General features: G+C 46.0%; 1 protein-coding gene across 1 annotated transcript; it reads left to right on the top strand.

Moving 5' to 3' along the window:
• The first annotated feature begins 281 nt into the window (after window positions 1-281).
• On the top strand, window positions 282-2,079 carry LOC119436240 (G-protein coupled receptor dmsr-1-like). The gene is given in 2 exon segments (XM_049656502.1): window positions 282-986; window positions 988-2,079. Coding segments are annotated over 2 exon segments (1,182 nt in total). The 5' UTR covers window positions 282-308; the 3' UTR covers window positions 1,492-2,079.
• Window positions 2,080-19,200: the final 17,121 nt, after the last annotated feature.

Below are 19,200 nucleotides of genomic sequence, written 5' to 3'. Positions count from 1 at the left end.
AACCCCAGATGGTCAAAATTAATCCGGAGCCCTCCACTACGGCGTGCCTTATAATCAGAACTGGTTTTGGCACGTAAAACCCCAGAAAGAAGAAGCCCGGATGGGGAACACTAGATTACAATTTTACTGAATGATTGAAAAATGCAAAGTAGCGAGGGGATCTTCTTTCACATGTGTCTGCTGAAAAGAGGAAGCCCCCCCCCCCCCCCCTCCTTGGTTAATGATTTCTCCCTCTTTGTGTTTTGCAGGACGCTTCTGTGGCCACGAGTCTCAGTCCGTTGGCTACGAAGAGCGCAGCTAAAGCACTCATGGCCGAGGTTCTCAACGTGAGCAGCATGCTGCAGATAGCGGACAGCCTGTACCTGGACGAGGAGAACCTGTCCCTGACAGAGACTAACCTGAGTGGTCCCTTTGCCGGCTTCGATGTGTTCGAGGAGGAGGAGCTCCCTTACCACGGCGCCGAGCTTGGCCGCTTCCACACATGGTACACGAGCCATCTGCACGGCTACCTGAGCATGACTGTGTGCGTGTTCGGCATCCTCGCCAACGTGCTTAATATAATCGTGCTCACGCAACGCAACATGGTGTCGCCAACGAATGGCATCTTGACGGGGCTCGCCGTGGCCGACATGCTGGTGATTGCCACTTACTTGCCGTACACCATCACGACGCACGTGATGCCGCCCGCGCGCACGCAGAGCTTCGGCACTGCAGTCTTCATTCTTGTGCACGCGCATGTGAGCGTCGTCTTCCACACAGTGTCTACGTGGTTGACCGTGACGTTGGCCGTGTGGCGTTTCCTGGCCGTCAGCTTCCCAGCCTCTAGCAAGGAGTGGTGCAGCATGCAGCGCGCCCGCTGGGCTGTCGTCAGCGTGTACGTGTCATGCGCGCTTTGCTGCTTGCCGGTGTACCTTTCATTCACGGTGCACCAGGAGGGCACGCCCCAAGAACCCTCCTACAAGGTCGACTTCAGCAACATCACAGCGCGCCAACGGCGCCTTTTTGCAAAATCTAAACTTCTGGACCTATTCGGTCCTGATGAAGCTTGTGCCGTGCGTGGCCCTAACTGGCCTGAGCCTCGGGCTGCTGCGCGTGCTGTACGAAGCCAAGGCGCGGAAGCGACGCCTGCGGCGAGGGGCCAGTGGCCACAGTGGCCACGGAGGTGGCAGCGAAGAGGCCCGAGACCGCACCACACGCATGCTGCTCGCCGTCCTGCTGCTCTTCCTAGTCACCGAATTCCCGTCTGGCATAGCTGCCCTTCTGAGCGGCATCCTCGGCGACGACTTCTTCCTGCACGTCTACATGAACTTCGGCGAGGTTATGGATATATTGGCGCTGGTAAACAGTGCCGTCAACTTCATTCTATACTGCTCCATGAGTAGGCAGTTCCGCAAGGCTTTCGCCGCTCTCTTCACGCCTCGCATCGTGGCCAAGTGGTTTCCCCTGACGTCCGAACCACCGAACAGTACCTACGCCACCACTTGTGTCTAGACCAGGCTGTGCGTGCACGCTGGCATAGCGGTTTCTGGGCCCCGTGCGAGTGCGAGTGAACAAAGACTGCTTCATCACCGTGGTGTCTCGTTTTGCTTACGTACTCGGGGATAATATCCGGATCTCATCGTTCATCTTACGTCTTAAGTTAACCGCTGACTGATTTTTGCCTGCTCTTCCACCACATTCGTCATTTCATCATCAGCGTGCGTCACAAGGTAGTGAGAGAACAGAAAGTCCGGAGTGCATGCTAAGCTGAGACTTTTTGTTTTGAGATGCCATGTCTGAGCTGGGCGGGAGAACAGGGAAAAAATTTGCGAAGGAAGAGGCAAGAGCCCACGTTGGCAGTGAAGAATTGCATTGGACAGGCTTCTCTCCAGCTGCTTCTTGTTCGGTATATCAATGCTGCAGCTGAAAGCTTATTTACAAATGATACTGTGCAAGTAAAATGAAGTGCCAAGGAGGAAATCACGTATGCCTTATGAGCGTACTCCGTGATGGACTGTATTATAGGATATATAGTCGTAGCATATATATTATCTTACTCAGCCAACACGATACAGGCAGGCCGAGACGAGTTTTGGCCATAGCAAAACTGCCAGAAGAAAACAAAAGAACCAGGGGAATTCGCGGCGAATTCGCGGCGCGGTAAAGCTAACGACGTGTTTCAGTTTACAATGAAAACGTAGAGCAGTCTAGGTTGCGCAGCCTTTTGCTGCAGTTTCATCAGAAAAACAGTGAGAAGCTCCCAGTTGAACTTCAGTTAGCAAAGGGAAGTAATTCGCCCGCTCTCTCTTCAAGTCTGGTGCGTATCCATTTTTCTTAGCTTTATTTTGTGTCCACATATTTGAAATGTATGAAAATAGCAAAAGGGAATTACAAATATCATTTGGACACATAGTTGACTCCGACTTTTGCGGCTTTCGGGATGTTACCGCATCTGACGGCCCAGTTAATGTGACGCCCTCCACAGTTTGTCAGAGACGTTATTGAGGGCAGTGTGAGTTGTGTATACGTTGTTCCCGTGTGTTCTTCCCGAACTGTTATTCAAGAGACGATCGAAGAGGCACAAACAATGCCCCAGAAGTTTGTTCAAGAGAACATTTATTTTATTGCCTCATGTGCGGTTATCCTGACCATAGTAGCTTGCGCATGTCTCAGCACCTACATCATGACTGCACCGAGGTATCCTGCTCGGAGCAGACAATTGTACGTGCCAATAGATCACTGTGGTAGCTTACTCAATATCTTGTAGTTAGAAGAGCCATCGACGGCTCTTATTCGCCGAGAGCTGAAAATAGGTGCGTGTTTACCGTGCGCTCACAGATCGTTCCTTTCACTGTCGTTCATTCGGTAACGCAAAATGGTGCACGAGCACTCTTGTTGGGGCCGGGACGGCGCACAGGGGCCCTGATACCATGACGGACGTTAGGCTGCTGACTGCGAATTGTGCCGCTATATAAAATCCATTTTCAAAATAGCAATCCTGCATTGATGCCTTGCGGTTTGCTCAGTCGTGAATGTGCAGGCGTGTTTAGATGATATACTCCTATATCACAGTTAAGAGTTACGGCCTGTGCGTGATAAAACAATCTTTCTATTCGTATTACTGTTGCGAGATATGAGCTAGGGAAAGGTGCAGAACGATTGCACTTTAACTTGTCTTTTTTATTTATTAGTTAGAGCCGTTTAAAGGCACAAGGGACGTTTTCACGTTATAATTCATGCCTAGTCGGGCCCAGGAGGCCGTACCTCTCATTTGTCACGTGTGAACACGTTTTTCTTCTCAAGAAGAAAATGTTCTGTTAAGGAAACAAACTGCACTCCCTGTAACACGTAAAAACGCGCACAGCGGCATTAAGTGGTGAAGTCTTCCGATTTAAGGAGAGCTTCTGTAGAACCTAAGTGGAAGGCTGTATTCTTTAGTGCAGCAGTGTTAAGATACAACAAGAGGATACCTAAAGACACTCGCAAGTAACTGAAATACGTTTTTCAAATTAGCCCCTGCTTACAAGTGCTAACGTGTACGCATGTTCCGCTGTTCACCTGTTACGTTTTCACGTTGCAAACGTAGAAACTAAAATCAGTCCTATTTGTTTTGGTTTTTGTCTGTGAAGCTGTTAACATTTTTTAACACATGGCACTGAAAGCAAAAGTAAAACAGTCAGTTAAATGATTTTTTGCGTTCCGTGCTGGCAAGTTCAGAGCCTGGAAGGCTGGCCCTCTTTTAAAACATACAAATTAAATCTTCAACACTGGTTTTTCTCTAGAAAGCATAAATGAGAAAGTTACTGCAATTGCTCGGCGCACAACGAGTACTGGCTTGTACATGAAGCAATAACTAAATCACGCGACAAAACTGTATGTAGAGAGCATAGACATGATGGCGAGAGGGGCCCGAGCGTAAAACCTAGGGACACTTCTCGCGGGGTGCTCTCCTGGGCATGCATAGCTGCTAAACAGGACACCGTGATCCGCCATGTTCGCTCTTCGACAGGCTGTGAAAAGGTCACATTCATTTCTTAATTTCATGACAGGAAACTGAAGCTGCAAAGATCGTTTCTGCACGTTTGTTTAAATGGTAAAACGTGATTGTTAAGTGGTTGAGAGAGAGAAATAACTTTTATTTAGGTAGCCGGCATCTAGATTGGGGGGAGGGGGGGGGGGGGGCAACCCCGCCTAGATGGCGGGGTTGGTAGAACTTTTTTTTTTTTTCAGAGAAGCGATCTCCTTGGTTTTTGGCTGCAACAGTAGAATACATGCACTAATAGAGAAAATTGAAAGGCCACAGCGGAATCCACTACGCTAGATTTTCATTCTCGCACAATTTTTCCGATGTTCTGACATAGCCGCCGCGTAGGCATTCTGATTGGTTGAAGAAATATCGCAACAGTTAAGCCTCATCTGTGACGTGCCGTACGTTACGGGACCGTACGCTGGGCCGCGATATGCAGGTTCGACGCCATACTTTTGGATACAACGTGCGTGGAGATGCAAGTGTATCAGCACACTATTGTGGTCAAATTCTATATAACAAGCCGTGACTTGTTTCTTTTTTATGTTTATGTTTTTTAAGAATAATGCTCAAACTGTTCGTGTCACACACAGGACGTGCAGACATTTGTGTTTTAAGCAGTCATTTTGATTAAGAGAAGCCTTTACGCAAAGTACTAATGGTTGAACGTTGCAAACCAGTTGTGGCTTTTCACACTTTCGGTGGCAGCCTTTGTATGGTCATCAAGATTAATTACTTATAATAACATTGGAAGCTGTAACTAATGTGGCGTTATTACCGGAATGACATGCGCAAAACGGAGCCTAGGGAGTAATCATGTCATACGACTATACTCCATCTCACAAGCTGTTGTCAAGACTGCCGAAGGTACGAGGCGTACACAGGCAATATCCTTGTGCAGCGGTATATAGTTCCGGGCGTAACTGGCTGATTATTGGCTACACTAGAGTTTTATTTTTCCTCGCTACATGATACGGTACAGCGATACATGACATGTTACGATTTTTGCGCATGCGCCTCGTATGCCGAGAATTAGTGTGGCAGTTACCGCCGGTAACCGTAATAGCCACCCTAACCGTGATCACCTATAGCAACATGGCAGCACCCATACCGTGCCGACCACCTGTTTCAATCCGAATTAGCGCTTGTTACTGGCTCTCCGCCCTGTCAGCAGGAAACAAGTGGCAAAATCCGTCATCGCTAAGTCTCATCTGAAGCTGAGCTCAAAGCATTAGGCATGTTTTGTCGTAATTATTGAGATCCGCTTTGTTTTTACGCTGCTAGGGACTACAGACATGGCGCCGAGCCTTAATACTGGTTTGAGTTCCAGTTAGCAGATGGCGCCACAGCATTCGCACTGGTGATGCATTGACGATGCGGAACGCTATAAAGGCCTAATTGTTCACTGCATAATTAATTTCCTACCTCGCTCTAGCATAGTACTGGATGACGATAGCGAGCAAACGCCAAGTATAGACGCCGAGCAGACGCTGTTTCTCAGGTGAACATTTATGAGGGCGTTCGTCCTTATTACTTGCTAAGGAGGCAGCGAGGTAACTGCAGAGAAAGCGTACAGGTAAATTGAAGCCTTGCTGTCGCATGCGTGCAAACGCAGCTTATAGGTTACGGCTTCAAAACATTTCTTGCGCCAATCAACCAATCATGAAACATATAACAGGATGGCAAGCAGACGCTCAGCAGACGACGCGGCGCGGATGAGCACATCTCGAGGGGCATTCGGCGTTCCTATTGGCTAAGAATTAGTGTAGCTTCCACAGTGCTGACAACAGCTTGTGAGATGGAGTATAAGTAACGAACTGAACAACAGAAGAAAGCGCGGCAACTTGGGCCATGCAAGCAGCCGCTTCTGGAGCAAGCACTGCCAGCTGCTAGTTGGCGGCTTTACAGCAACTTGCGTGTATTTCTTTCCATGAATAGCGATAGCGCTCTGGGAGAACGGGGCCACTGCAGCTTAAGCTGGAAAATAAGCGCAATGGCGCCCGGCTGCGAAGGCTCAGTCTGTTCATCGGAGCTAGCATGCTGTCTCATCTGGCAGGCGACAGCTTATACGTGCGCATGTAGTAGGCGACGAATAAGATAAGCATTTTCCAGGAAGGCGTCTTAAGCATAGATTGGCTGGCACTTTTGTTTACTGGACAGTAAAATTTTCTTACTTTATCAAATGCTTCAAAAATCACCACTTCAATTGAGGTTTGTTAGGCAAAACGTTGAGAATGCTTAATTTCCACAGTGCATCCATGACAGATAATCAGCGCAAAAAGTGACACTGCTAACCACAAGAACGCTGAAAAGAGACTTTGACACTGCCCCGTTTTCCAACAAATCTTTACTTGAGTCAAGCATACAATATACACGTTGAAGAGATGGAAAGGTAAAAGCATTAAAAAAAGCAACATAACATGATATATGTCGGCACTTGTAGCAGGGATATGGTACACACAGTCACCTATAGCTATCCAGAGAAATGCCAGCTACTTGTCAGAACCTTTCCTTGCTTTTGCCATTTGATCTTTTCAACGTATATATGTGCGCATGATTCCATTACGGCGCCTTGGTGTACGCGTCACTCCTACGCCACGTCCCGAGCACAAATGGTAACATGAGAGGTCTCCAAATGGCTTCAGCGCACGCCGGGCTCGCCAGTCAGCGAAAGCAGCTGTCATCTTCTGTCCGTCGGCGGCACTGTGCGCCGTTGCGGCCGAGCGGTCCGCGTATAGGGATAGCCTGTACCGCTTAGGACGCCCGCTTATTGCTTATCATCGTTGTTATTGTGGTTGTTGTTGCTTGTCCAAAGCGTCGTGGACACTCGTGCGTTACTTGTTCGTCGTCACGAGCTCCCTCCTGCGAGGGGAGCGAAAGCGTTCGTTGTACCTGTCGCGGAAGCCGCGCCGAGCCCCCTACCCATGGCTGGTCGCCGGCCGGCGCCGCACAAAAGACCGCGCTCGAGAGGGCAGCCCGCGTCGCCCACACGAGGTCGCCCTTACCGCTGCAACCCCCCCCCCCCCCCCCCTTCCTATTCTTTGCTGCGTCGTGCCGCCCCTGCCCCCATCCTTCATCCCATGAGGCGCTGCGCTTGGGGGCGTCGAGCAACCGACTCAGCGGGCGACACCGCTGCCGAAAAGGCTTGCTGCTGCCGCTGACACACCATGTGCGTAGTCGCCGAGGGTTCCCTCGATTTGCGGGTTAAGGGTCGGGATACAAGGCAACGGGAGCGCCGCGTTCCTTATTCTCTGGTTTGCTGACCCTGGGGCAAGTAGGCCATGTCAGTACGCCGCAAGGACAGCGCTCTTGACATTTATTTACTATCTTTGTTCTGATGACATTCTATTTTCCTGAAAAGTCAAAAACAATATTCAGCTCAATTCTTCATGAAAGGGTACTCTGCGAGGCCCGGGAATAAAGAAAAGAAAACGATGTTGCTGAAATGGCAGTTAATTTTTTTTTTCTCAGCGCTGACCCTCGTGCGCGCAGAGCGCAACGCTTTGAGATCTTTGCTTCTTTGCGAACTTTAATGAAGTGCGCAGAAAATGCAAGCGTGGCTTGTTTTGGTGTTCTGTTTTCAACAGAAACAAAGAATTGTGGTAAGATACCACTTTCCCCGGCAACGACGAGGGCCTGATAGATCAACTCTGTGCTTCTCATGTGCGCCGGTTCTGTGGTGTTGTAGAACAGCTCCAGTACAATTTGTTTTTGTTTCGAGAAGTATCAGTGTTCCTGTACTGTGCGTCAAGTGAAAAATAAAGGCAAGGATTCCCAATGCTCTTATTTCTGTAAAACATAGGCTGAACCAGAAAGAATAGATGTGAAAAGCTATACAGGAAAGCGCCGGCTTGCGTGCGCTGCGGAGCATCCGATCTCGGGACGCCACCAGGACCAATGGCCTGCGACGGTGGGCGGAAAAGAACACATTCATTATATTTTGCTTACTTATGCATAGAGTATAAATTTCAGTGCAGTTATGATTTTCTAGAGGAGAAGTTATGTCTTTTTTGCCGCTCAGGGATTTTCATTTCTTTTCGCGTAGTATTATTTGTTGGAGCAGCTACTGGCCATTATCTCGTTTTGTTCTTGCACCAAGCTCGTGCGCTTCTGTCCACTGCTCGCTGCTGCATAGCGCTTTCTCATTCAGACTCATTCAGGCACATCCGCAATATTTCAGCAAGCTTGTAAATGTCGCCGCTGGTTGTAAGTTCAACGGGGCTTATGTCCGCAACCGTCTGGCTCTCTAGCTCATTCTGCCTTTTGTAAAACGTGTCCTTCATTCGTCATGGACTTAGCCGCTCACTTTAACACTGCTTTTTTTTTATTAGCAAGCCGTTATGCACTATAATCATGTTAGTCATGTCTTCACGCAATGCGGTCTGTTCCTATCTGTTCTGCGCCCTTTCACTGTGCGGGCGGAGACACCTGCACGGCAGTAGTTTACACCTGTGTTCTTTATCCTAACCCCGATCGTGAGCCACCCCTTAGTTAGGCCTCGTGCATTAACTGAAACAAGAATTTTGAGGAAGAAAAAAATCTTAGAATAGTGAAAAGATATCGAAGGAATATTCATCTTTGCTGACTGCAGACCTTGAAGAAATGGCTCTAATGGGGAGTTATTTTTTTTTTTTTTGGTTAGATTATACAGAAATGTTTTAAATCGCCTGTCACAGATATTGTAATTATAGTCACTGAGCTGGATTATTTGAAGCGGCAGACATTACATATACGAGCAATCGAAATGCGTAGGCGGCTAATTAACACATATTCACTAATTAGGTTTTGATTTAATTAACTTACCGTACATATTACAATGTGCGAATTGTAGCCGGTGAGCTTGCAAAGCATTCACTGGGCGCGAATACGAAGGATGGCAACGTTTCAAGATCATCATCATCATCCTATTTTTATGTCCACTGCAGGTTGAAGGCCTCTCCCTGCGATCTCCAATTACCCCTGTCTTAAGCTACCTGATTTCAATTTCCACCTGCAAATTTCCTAACTTCTTCGCCCCACCTAGTTTTATGCCGTCCTCGACTGTGAATGTAAGCCCGCACCATGAAAAAAAGCGGCATGAGTCACGCTTTTATTTTTCGCCTACAATTTTCTATGCCATCGTTTGCATGACATTCAGTAAAACATTCTATGAACTGGCAGCCTCAACGAACTCCGAAATTTCCCCAGAGACTATCTCACCGGTAGAATTGCATTGAAATGCTGGAGTAGCAGCCCATCTAAGTCCGCTATAAGCGCAAAACTCCATCACTCTCTGCGCACCGCATTTAAGCACCTCCGGGAGCCTGTTTCCGCACAGCGACGCTTTATTTTCAGTTCTATTTATCGGCGTCATTCTCAGCTGTGATGGCTTGGCGCACTCTGTGCTTGCTTACACTGCCTATTCGCTGCAGTTTTCTGCTACCGCATACTTACAGCGCGCAGTGGGATTTCACACCACCAGCTATAGCGTCCTTATATAATGGCAGGGGAGAGCAGCACTGGCCCTGGAAATCGCAGCAGCTATACTCCGGCTTGAATGTTTTGGCCCTTCTGAGTTACTACGGAAGTCATTACTTGCACACAGTATTGTCGTAAAATCGGTGCATTGCAAACTGCGATTCTCTATTCGAAATTTGAATACATGAATTTAGACTTCTCTTAAGTGCATGAGTGAGGAAAGCTTTCACTTTGCACATGAATTACAAGTTAATTAATTTAATTATGGGGTTTTACGTGCCAAAACCACGATCTGATTATGAGGCACGCCGTAGTGGGGGACTCCGGCAATTTGGACCACCTGGGGTTCTTTAACGTGCACCTAAATCTAAGTACACGGGAGTTTTTCGCATTTCGCCCCCATCGAAATGCGGCCGCCGTGGCCGGGATTCGATCCCGCGACCTCGTGCTCAGCAGCCCAACACCATAGCCTCTCAGCAACCACGGCGGGTGAATTACAAGTTGGTTGACAACAAGATGTTATCTAAAACTTACATTATTTGTTAATAAATGGTCTGTCTCTCGCTGTTATGCGAGGTAGTAGCTCAGCCAATTATGTCTAATCAAATTTGCAGAAACTCTGAAGATTTAAACTGGTGTAAACAGGGCTGGGAAGAGTAGTATTTTTCATATTTCTCACCACGTCTTTGAAAATGTTGCCCCTACACAGCCACATATAAGGTGACGATGAATGATATATATATATATATATATATATATATATATATATATAGTAACTGGATTTTTCAGTGGGCCAAGCGTATTCAGGAAATCAGAAGCACAACTTCGCGGTTATCTTAGGTTTATTATTTACCCAACAGTTTCGGTCGGTGGACCGACCTTTTTCAGGGGAATAAGGTCGGTCCACCGACCGAAACTGTTGGGTAAATAATAAACCTAAGATAACCGCGAAGTTGTGCTTCTGATTTTCCATATATATATATATATATATATATATATATATATATATCCATGGGAGTGGTAGCGGCGGATACATTCGAAAGAAACAAATCGGTTGTTACAAACTTCAGCAAGAATGCGACTGCCCGTTCCTGTATTTGGGCGCTCGTTTACCGCGATTGCTTTACGCTGTTCGTGAGAAAGTCAAAATGACATTGTTAGAATTAAGCTAGGCAGGCTTCAATCGACGGGCCTCCGTTTAAGGCAAGTGCCCCTCGTACTTTTTGAAGTAGCATATTACTACTGATTAAATCAGGTAACTGGCACGAGAAATGTTTGGCCGTAAGAGGCAGCACGGATTTTTTAAAGAGATACCTTTATTTGCGTTTTTCCCCTACTTTTACGGTGTATGTCAGTTTGTGGCTGTTTACCTGACCTTGACACGCGTAGAGTTAATAAGTGTTAACTGGGACAACAATCAATATTGCAGCAAATTTTGAGGACATATTCCTCAAAACTGCGCTCTAAATTTCAGGCTGATCTTGTCCCCAAAGAATACTCATCTATGTTACGTACATTTCTTTTTCTGAATACTGCACTCGCTACCTTCCTGTGAAGAGCAATATGTCACGCTGATACGAGTATACAGTTCGTGACCTGCAAATACCGGGTAAGCGATGTTAAGTATATTAGGAAAAGCATGCAAGATATATGATTATTGCTGAGGAAATACAAGCTCCACAGGGTACAAATTTTTCTTAGTGGGCTGCTAAGCACGGATATTCTGCTAAATCTATGTTACTTCATTGCTTCTCGGCATCAATTTCTCAAATGGAAAATGTCCTGTAAAGTGATAAATAGAAATGTAATTAGCGACATTTTGAAATTAGGTATTATCACTCTGGAACGTGTGTCTATACATCTTCAATTAGTTCACTAGATGTGACAGAATTGCAGTACATCACAAAAGGTCTTTAATAGGTCTGTTTTCGTTAAATTAGATAACCCAATACACTTTGTTTGAATAACAGTTTTTCGCTAAAGTAGTTTGATTAACAGTTTTTCGCTAAAGCCGTTAACCATTTAAATCGCTTTACTAAAGATATAGGTTCGGCGTCTACGCTAGGCAGCGGTGATTCTCTAAGTGAGACTAATCGTGAATTTCTTTTGATGGACAAATATTGGTGGAATAATCCTAAGCTTGTAAACTCGGCCAGAAACAAAGAGAACAAACACTTGGAAGTCCCCTCTTTCAGTCCATGCTATGCAGAAAGAAAAAGGGTAAAAAAGTAAGCGCGTATCGTGCGATGCCCCTTGTGATATTAGCCGTTATCTTTGGCCTGAGGTGAACTACAGAGAATGTCAGCACATACTTTGTCAGTGTTACGCCAAAGTCATATCTTACTGTTGCACACATGGGTAGTCCTTTCTTGTGATGAACTTAGCTTCGTTATTAGCAAAAGTCATTCAGTCTACAATAATCGATACTACTATCCAGAAGCACTTTACTGTCAGTGTAACCGTTCATCAGGTCAGTGAGCTTGTGTATCGCCAAGAGCCATCGGCAAAAATTATAAGCTCAGTATCTTGGACAATTGAGATGTAACTTTTATTTTCCGGCATTTGACGACATAATTATACTTCCTTAATAAGTCTAAGGGGCCATCACGTTTTCTTGGAGGGAGAATTCATTTCTTTCCCAATATTGTTTTATAATAAAACAAATAGTTTTTTGACCACAATACCCTGAAGAAGTCGTTTGAAATTAGTTGCGTTCTCAAGGTTCATTCTACTACCTTTAGAGTCACACATATGGCAAAATCAGTGCATTCTTGGCTGTCTACACAGTGACCTCGTAACCCCTCGTATACCTCAGTAAAATCTAAAACCAACAAGACTCCTCTCGCGCCCGGACGCAGCCCTCCTAGCGATAATATGATGCTGTCCCGAACGTTGGAAAAAACATCTACGGCGATGGGCAACAGAACGAAAGTGTTCAGTGCCCACAGAAAGGCTCTCCAAAATACCACTGCACACACGTCACTTGTTCAACGTGCCCTCCTCGAATTGACAATCCTTATTCCACATATAAAATATATTCTACTATCAATAGGGCACTAACAATCTAAACAGGGTGAGTCCCCACTTTTGTTATTACTTCTTTTTCTTGCGGGACCGAATGATTGTAATTTCATAGGCCAGACTGAGCATCATTGCTACACTTGTGAGGTGAGGCTCGGGTGTGTGTTTTGTGTTGAAGCTTAAAATTTGTTTTGTGAAGAGTGTCCGTTGTGTATAGAGCCATTCTTACTCCTTCTTTTTTTTTTCTTGTTTCTTCGGAGGTTGGAATCAGTTACCGAGGTCCAAAGCCTTCCTGAAATTACGTGATATTGCTCAGTCTCTGGTGCTGAAAATAAAATCCTTATCCCGTGTGCTCGCTTGTTGTTGTCTTGCTCCTTCCTGTGTGTCATCATCAAGGCTTAAAAAACGCCTCACATTTTTATCTTCGAATACCAGCTTTCAGCACGGACTGCGTGAACAAATGGTAAAAGTGGGCGCACAGAAGTGTTAGCAGACGCCATCATCACGCTAACGTTCGCTGACGTTAGACTGAGACCTAGCGATTCACCTCGTGGTGACACGCGTCCAAACAATGGATGCGACCTGCAGGTGCATATTCTGAGTGGATTCTTTTCCTCCGATTATCTTCCTTGAATATCATCCGTCGCTCCAAACAACCCATCCCGGCGATAACAGATACGCGGCTTCGTGTGAGGTAATAACGAACGGAAATAGAATTTTAAAAATGAAAAGACTTGGTATCAAATACGACTCCTGACGTCCATGTGTTTCCTCGGACGCAACAAGGTATGTTACTTCCGTATGCATTGTACAAACGAATTTGCTGCTAGCAATAGCTTATTCACCCTCACGTGCAGAGGCCGACACACGCCATAGCACCGCGGATTATGACATCAGGCAAGTAACATCATGCTGCCCTGGCTCTCGTACATTTATGGTATAACCCTTTCGTTTTCCACAGATCAGAAGCCGGATGAGATGTTCTGGCTGAGCGAACTGACCTAAATCTCGTCATTTTCTGATTAGAATTCTGAAATATGCTGTTATCATTAAAAAAATGGTCCGCAATCCACGCTGGAAAGGTAGTTGGACAGCGAAGCTGTAAACAACAACTAAAACAAATACCCATTGCGATATAGCTTGAAATTATTCACGGGGCGACATTCACGTACACTTTACCTAATTATTAGCCTAAGACGCTTCAACGGCCTGCGCCTTGGCTTGCGCTGCTACTTTGCGCAGCTACAAAGACAAGAAAGTGTACTTAACCACACTTTCGCCGCGCCTTGTATGCACGCTGCTCTTCAGGACTCTTCATATACGGGACCTTCCCATAGCGCTGTCTCAACACGAATCAGTTGCTACGTGGGTTCTTCTTTTACATGTGAAAGTGTAGTCACGTCATTCAAATCTGCATCAACGTCCTGTATCTTACTAAATACATCGCTTAAATATTTTATTGCTATAGCAATTATATGGACACTCCAAGCGCATTCCTGCCGTCGCCGTTGCCGTCTTCGTCACCGTGAGGTTCTGTATATATAAAGTCCAACGGCGATAAACTCGTCGCCGTGCGCGTATGCTGTATGTGCGAGCGAAAGAGCGCGAGGGACGCCCTTTCACCCGCGCGCTTTCTCACGCCAGCGTTTCTCACGCCACTGTCAAAACGTTTTGCTCACGCCAGCGTTTTGACAGTGCTTCTCTGCGGTCATCGAGTGTGATCTATTCATGTTTGCTTGAGCGCGCTGACACCATGCTTGTTAATTCCGTTATTAAGCGAATGTGTCCAAGTTTATGCAGCCCATAAAACTACTGTCCTTATTCCGTATACTCTATTAGTAAATTTGCTATCGCAATTCATGCTTCGCCTTCCGGGCGAAACTGCGACTTTTTTTTATGCACATGTCAATATACACTGTTTCGTGAAACAACCCACATTATTGGCTTTTTACAAGTATATTTACAAGCGAATACACGTAACCGGCCAAAAGACAACAGCCCACGCTTGCTTTATATCATTGTAATTTTTTTATTGCGATAGCAATTATATAGACACTCCAAGCGCATTTCTGCCGTCACCATGTCGTCGCCGCCAAGGGCGATAAAATCGTCGCCGCGCGCCGTATTCTGTACTTGCGAGTGAAAGCGTGCGAGGGTGAGCCGGCGATCGCGGCTTTATCTCGCGGACGCAAGAGAGCGAAGCGGGAAAGAAGCGCACCGTCTTCCAGTCGCGCGCAACGCTCCGGAGGGAGGATAGGGTGGAGGGGGGAAGGGGCGCGTTTTACTCCGCCCCGCCCGAGCCATGCATGGCCTGAGCGACCACGCGTGCCCGCCGGGCTGCAAGGCTCTGGGGGGAGGGAAGGGAGGGGGGGAGGCCGCGTACGCCGCGCGCTTCCGCCCGGGCGGCTGTATTTTAAAAGCCATCTGCGGTGGGGGCAGACTCCTTCCTCCCTGCACTGTGTTTTCGCGCCTTAGTTCGCATTGATGCGTGCGGCGGGACGACGATCAATTCGCTTGCTGCTGCTGCCGCGCTTACTTGACTACAACGTTTTGACATCGAGTTTCCGCGGTCATCGAGTGAGATGCGTTCATGTTTGCTTGTGCTCGCGTGACACCACGCTTGTTAATTTAGTTAGTATGCTTATGTTTACAAGTTTATACGGCCGATAAAACTACTATCTTCACTGCGTAAAGCTGTCCACTAGTTTGCTATCGCAATCGATACTTCGCCTTTCGGGCGAAACTACGGCCTTTTTTTAACTTCGCATGAATAAGTGAGCACGAAGGAAAAAAATTAAATGAACGTGGAGGTACCTATGCGAAACACGTGACATGTAAACGAAAGAATAACAAGGTGTGGCCCTGCGGATCTGCAAAATACATAAACCCGCCGAACAGCGTGGGTGAGAATAGGCCCTCGAAAACACACTGTCTTAAATGTTGTAACATCGGCTCACAGTTATTCGAAAGGATGTCGACAGAGAGGAAGTTATGAATAACTATCCGAGAAATTAAAATCCGAGGATGCCTAAGCACTGCTTATGACTGGTGAATGCGAAAGCATTTATGTCCAATTGAACGGCGCTGAGCGGTCTTTCTAGTTTTGCGCTGCGAGTAATGTACCATTGCGGTACGTGCTGCCCGAGCCAGCAAGCAGCGGCCTGCGGTGCCAACGCCACATGCCACCGACACGGCGATACCCTCTTCCGTGACGCAACACCTGACGCGCTATCGCCGCAGCTGGTGCTCTCTTTCGCCCGCTCTGCCAACGCCTCCTAGATAGCACAAGGCCAGTGCACTTCGATCCATGGCGTCATGCTACCTTGCCCGACAGCCATAGAATCTAATAGGGATGCTCCCGAGTAATCCGCCGTGATTTTGACGTCACCGCTTTTGTCACACCGGGCTTGACAGTGGAAATTTTGGTCCTAGTAGCATGACGTCATAAAGCAGAGTACACAGGCCTGCTATCCAGGAGGCGTTGGCTCTCCTCCGTCAGGATTGCTCGTGCTGAGAGCGAGAGCCAGGGTGACGTGGCGTCGCGATGATGCCCTTTCCCTTCCCGCAACACCTGGCGCGCTAGCGAAACAGCTGGTGTTCCCTCTCGCCCGTTCTACTCCATGGAGGCACAGCTTGTGACGTGGCGGATCAGCCAATGGGAACTCCGTCGAAGCTCACTCGGGACGTGGCGTCGCAGCCAATGGTAATGCGAGTTTAGGTGCCGCTTCGCTGCTACAGATGACTTTTTCACTCAATGGGCCATTTGACGCTTTCGCATCAGTAAGAAAAACTCGTCCTAACACCGACTTGCCGCCTAACATCGAGGCAAAGTATGTTCGTAATGTGTGGTCATTAACAAACTGGGACAAATCGAACTTTAATGGTTGCGTTAACAGATCGCTAAAACTGAACATTTCTTTTGCCGATGAGCTGGGCTGATTTCTGTTTTGATATTGCATCAAAAGTGCTGCACTGGCCCTAATAAACCCGCAGTGATAGCCGGAGCAGAAGGGGTACATGTGGCGGGATTCGAGATTAATGGTCCAGAATCCGACTGGAAGGAGGTCTGCACAATCTGCAACAGGACGGCATCTAAGGAGCTTTTCAGATTGTAGCTTTCCTGATTCACTGGCACAGCACAGCCTGCGTTTCAACTAAAATCGAACAAATAAGTCTGAGAATGCATACAGTTTGGATATCATCTTTTGTTAGTCATAACATCTCAAGCAATAAAAGTTATCGTTCATAAAAAAATTTCCACCACGAATTCATTTTTATTGAAATTATTAAATCCGCTTTATTTCGCATTTCAAACACACGCCTCAGTTAGAGAAGCAAAGCGCGTAAACTTCGTGTTGTTTGCTATCATGAACCTAGATGAACTTATGCCTAATGCATGACTAAGTGCGGTTCGTACTTTCTTCATCGTAAGATATAGTAACTGTATCCCCGTAATTCTTGCCTTATAAGCAAAACAATCGGGTCCTTGTCCGAAAGGGTGAATAAAAAATCGTGAGAATATCTTTTTTTTTTCGAATGTTTGCTATTGGGACTCGAGCAACAAGAAATTAAAAGACAGCGATGCGACGTTTTCGCATGGGAAAAATCCATATGGCAGGCCTCGTGAGAGTCGATAGACCAATCCTTCGTATTGCTCGAGCGTATTTTTGTATCTCCTGGCCTACGATTCCCTCACTCGCCGAAACAATAGCCAAGTGACCAATCACTGAACAGCGATGCTGAGTCGACGTTCCTGAATGAATTAGAAAAACCAATATATGAATAAGGCAGCAAACAGAGTACAAATATGCGTCGCTTGCAGGTTCAATCTCAATAACTAGCGTCGCACTGAGGGCGACGGAAGCCTGAGTGGATGCAATAATCTACAATAAGAAGCGGGCAAAGTCGAGAACAGAAAACGGATGAAGGTGACATAATGTGCACGAGGCACACTTTCTGCACATGTGAATAGTTGTAGCAGCAATACGGTATTTGTAGATAATAATTATGCAAATGGCACCTTCTCAGACCACAAGGAAGCACATTTGTGTGCCTAATGCTACACGTCGTCAGTGAGTACTCCACGTATGCTGTGTAGGAATATGACTCGCGTGCCTATGTGGCGGACTAATTGCGTAATTAGGTCGCCGTATTTTCGGAGGAAAACAAGAAAAGCTGCATAAGCTGGTCGTATGTAGTGTAATTGAAACAATAATGATAGCACGACCACATAATCATACATCTAGTTAAGCAGTTTTTCGCTCATAAGAACTATTTGTCACCTACCATACACCTCTACTAATATTATCTTTACTATCGCGATAGGCAGGCGTTTGTTCTTACGAGTGGCTTTAGTTGGTCAATTGTTCTGTAAATGCACGTTCATAACTTCCGGAGCTATCCTTCTCCTCAATATGTGTAGATCCAGTGAATAAGTTGGTGCTTGGTGATCTCCCTAAGTCCTTCTAAGAAGTACAATTTTTTCGGAATTCCGAAAACAGTTTGCGCGCTACGGTTCTTCCCAAAAACAGGCTCAAGCCATTCGTAATAATACACCTAACATTTCTGAAGGCGCCTGGCAAATGATTTGATTTGATTTGATTTGATTTGATTTACTTTATTTGTCTTTTCAAGAAAGAAAGGAGCAGTCACAAAAAGCTACTGCAATGAGTAGCTTGATGGGGTGACAGCCCCCTTAGAATGACAGCAACGGACAGTGCGTAGGACAAAAAAAATATAAAAAAAGAATAAGATCGGAGAAAATGAAAAACAATATATACACAGGAATAATTATACATGTTGGTAGAAGATTGTTAAACATTAGGATAACAGGAACCTGATGTAAACAGTTTTAGCTATAGTATACAGTAAACAAATTATGAAATAAGGCAACACAGAGAAAAAGCGGGAACATTGGAAGGATTGGTGCAAACACACAGTCGAATGAACTCAAGTAATGTTATAGAAAATTTATAAGAACAAGTCACGAAGCTCTTGCCATGTTATGTTTGTTATTTCGACACCATTTTTTTGTTGTAACCGGTTCAACAGTGAAGGTAGCTGGTATCGAAGCATCTGTTTTCCATAGTTAGTACGATTTCGTGCTACCTCCCACTGTTCCGGATTACGTGTGTTATATGCAACTGCGTTGATCTTAAGATTGGCTATGTTTTGCAAAGCGTTGTCCTGATTCTTGTGCATAATTTGTAGTGGCGGGAAAGCCTGTATTCGTAAAGTGATGAAACCCTTACTATGCGTAATTTCACAAACAATTCAGCTGTATGGGACAAGTAGGGCATCTTACAAGTTAATCTAATAATTCGCTTTTGCAGTAAAAACAATTTCACAATATTATCATTTGTGGTTGTGCCCCACACAAGAGCGCCATAGTTAAGAGTGGAAGAGAATAGCGCGTTATAAAGAAGTAGATTTGTGTTAACCGGAAACACTGCACAATTTCGCTGCAGGAAACCAATAGTACATGAGAGTTTTTTAACCAGGAAATCAACGTGTGCATCCCATGACATGGTGGCCGAAAAAAGGACGCCTAGAGTTTCGAAGGACTCAATGTATTCAAGCGATATACCATTAATAAATAGCGGGTGCATGGGGCACACCTTATGACGCGGATGAAACATCAGAGCTTTCGTTTTTGCGACATTTAAACCCAGGTGGTTTTGTAGGGACCATTCTTGAATTGATTCAAGAGCCATGTT

This window comes from Dermacentor silvarum, chromosome 1 (assembly GCF_013339745.2).
Source record: "Dermacentor silvarum isolate Dsil-2018 chromosome 1, BIME_Dsil_1.4, whole genome shotgun sequence".
Taxonomy (NCBI): Eukaryota; Metazoa; Arthropoda; class Arachnida; order Ixodida; family Ixodidae; genus Dermacentor; species Dermacentor silvarum.
Note: the sequence above shows the minus strand (reverse complement) of the source record. Positions and strands in the feature narration are given on the sequence as shown.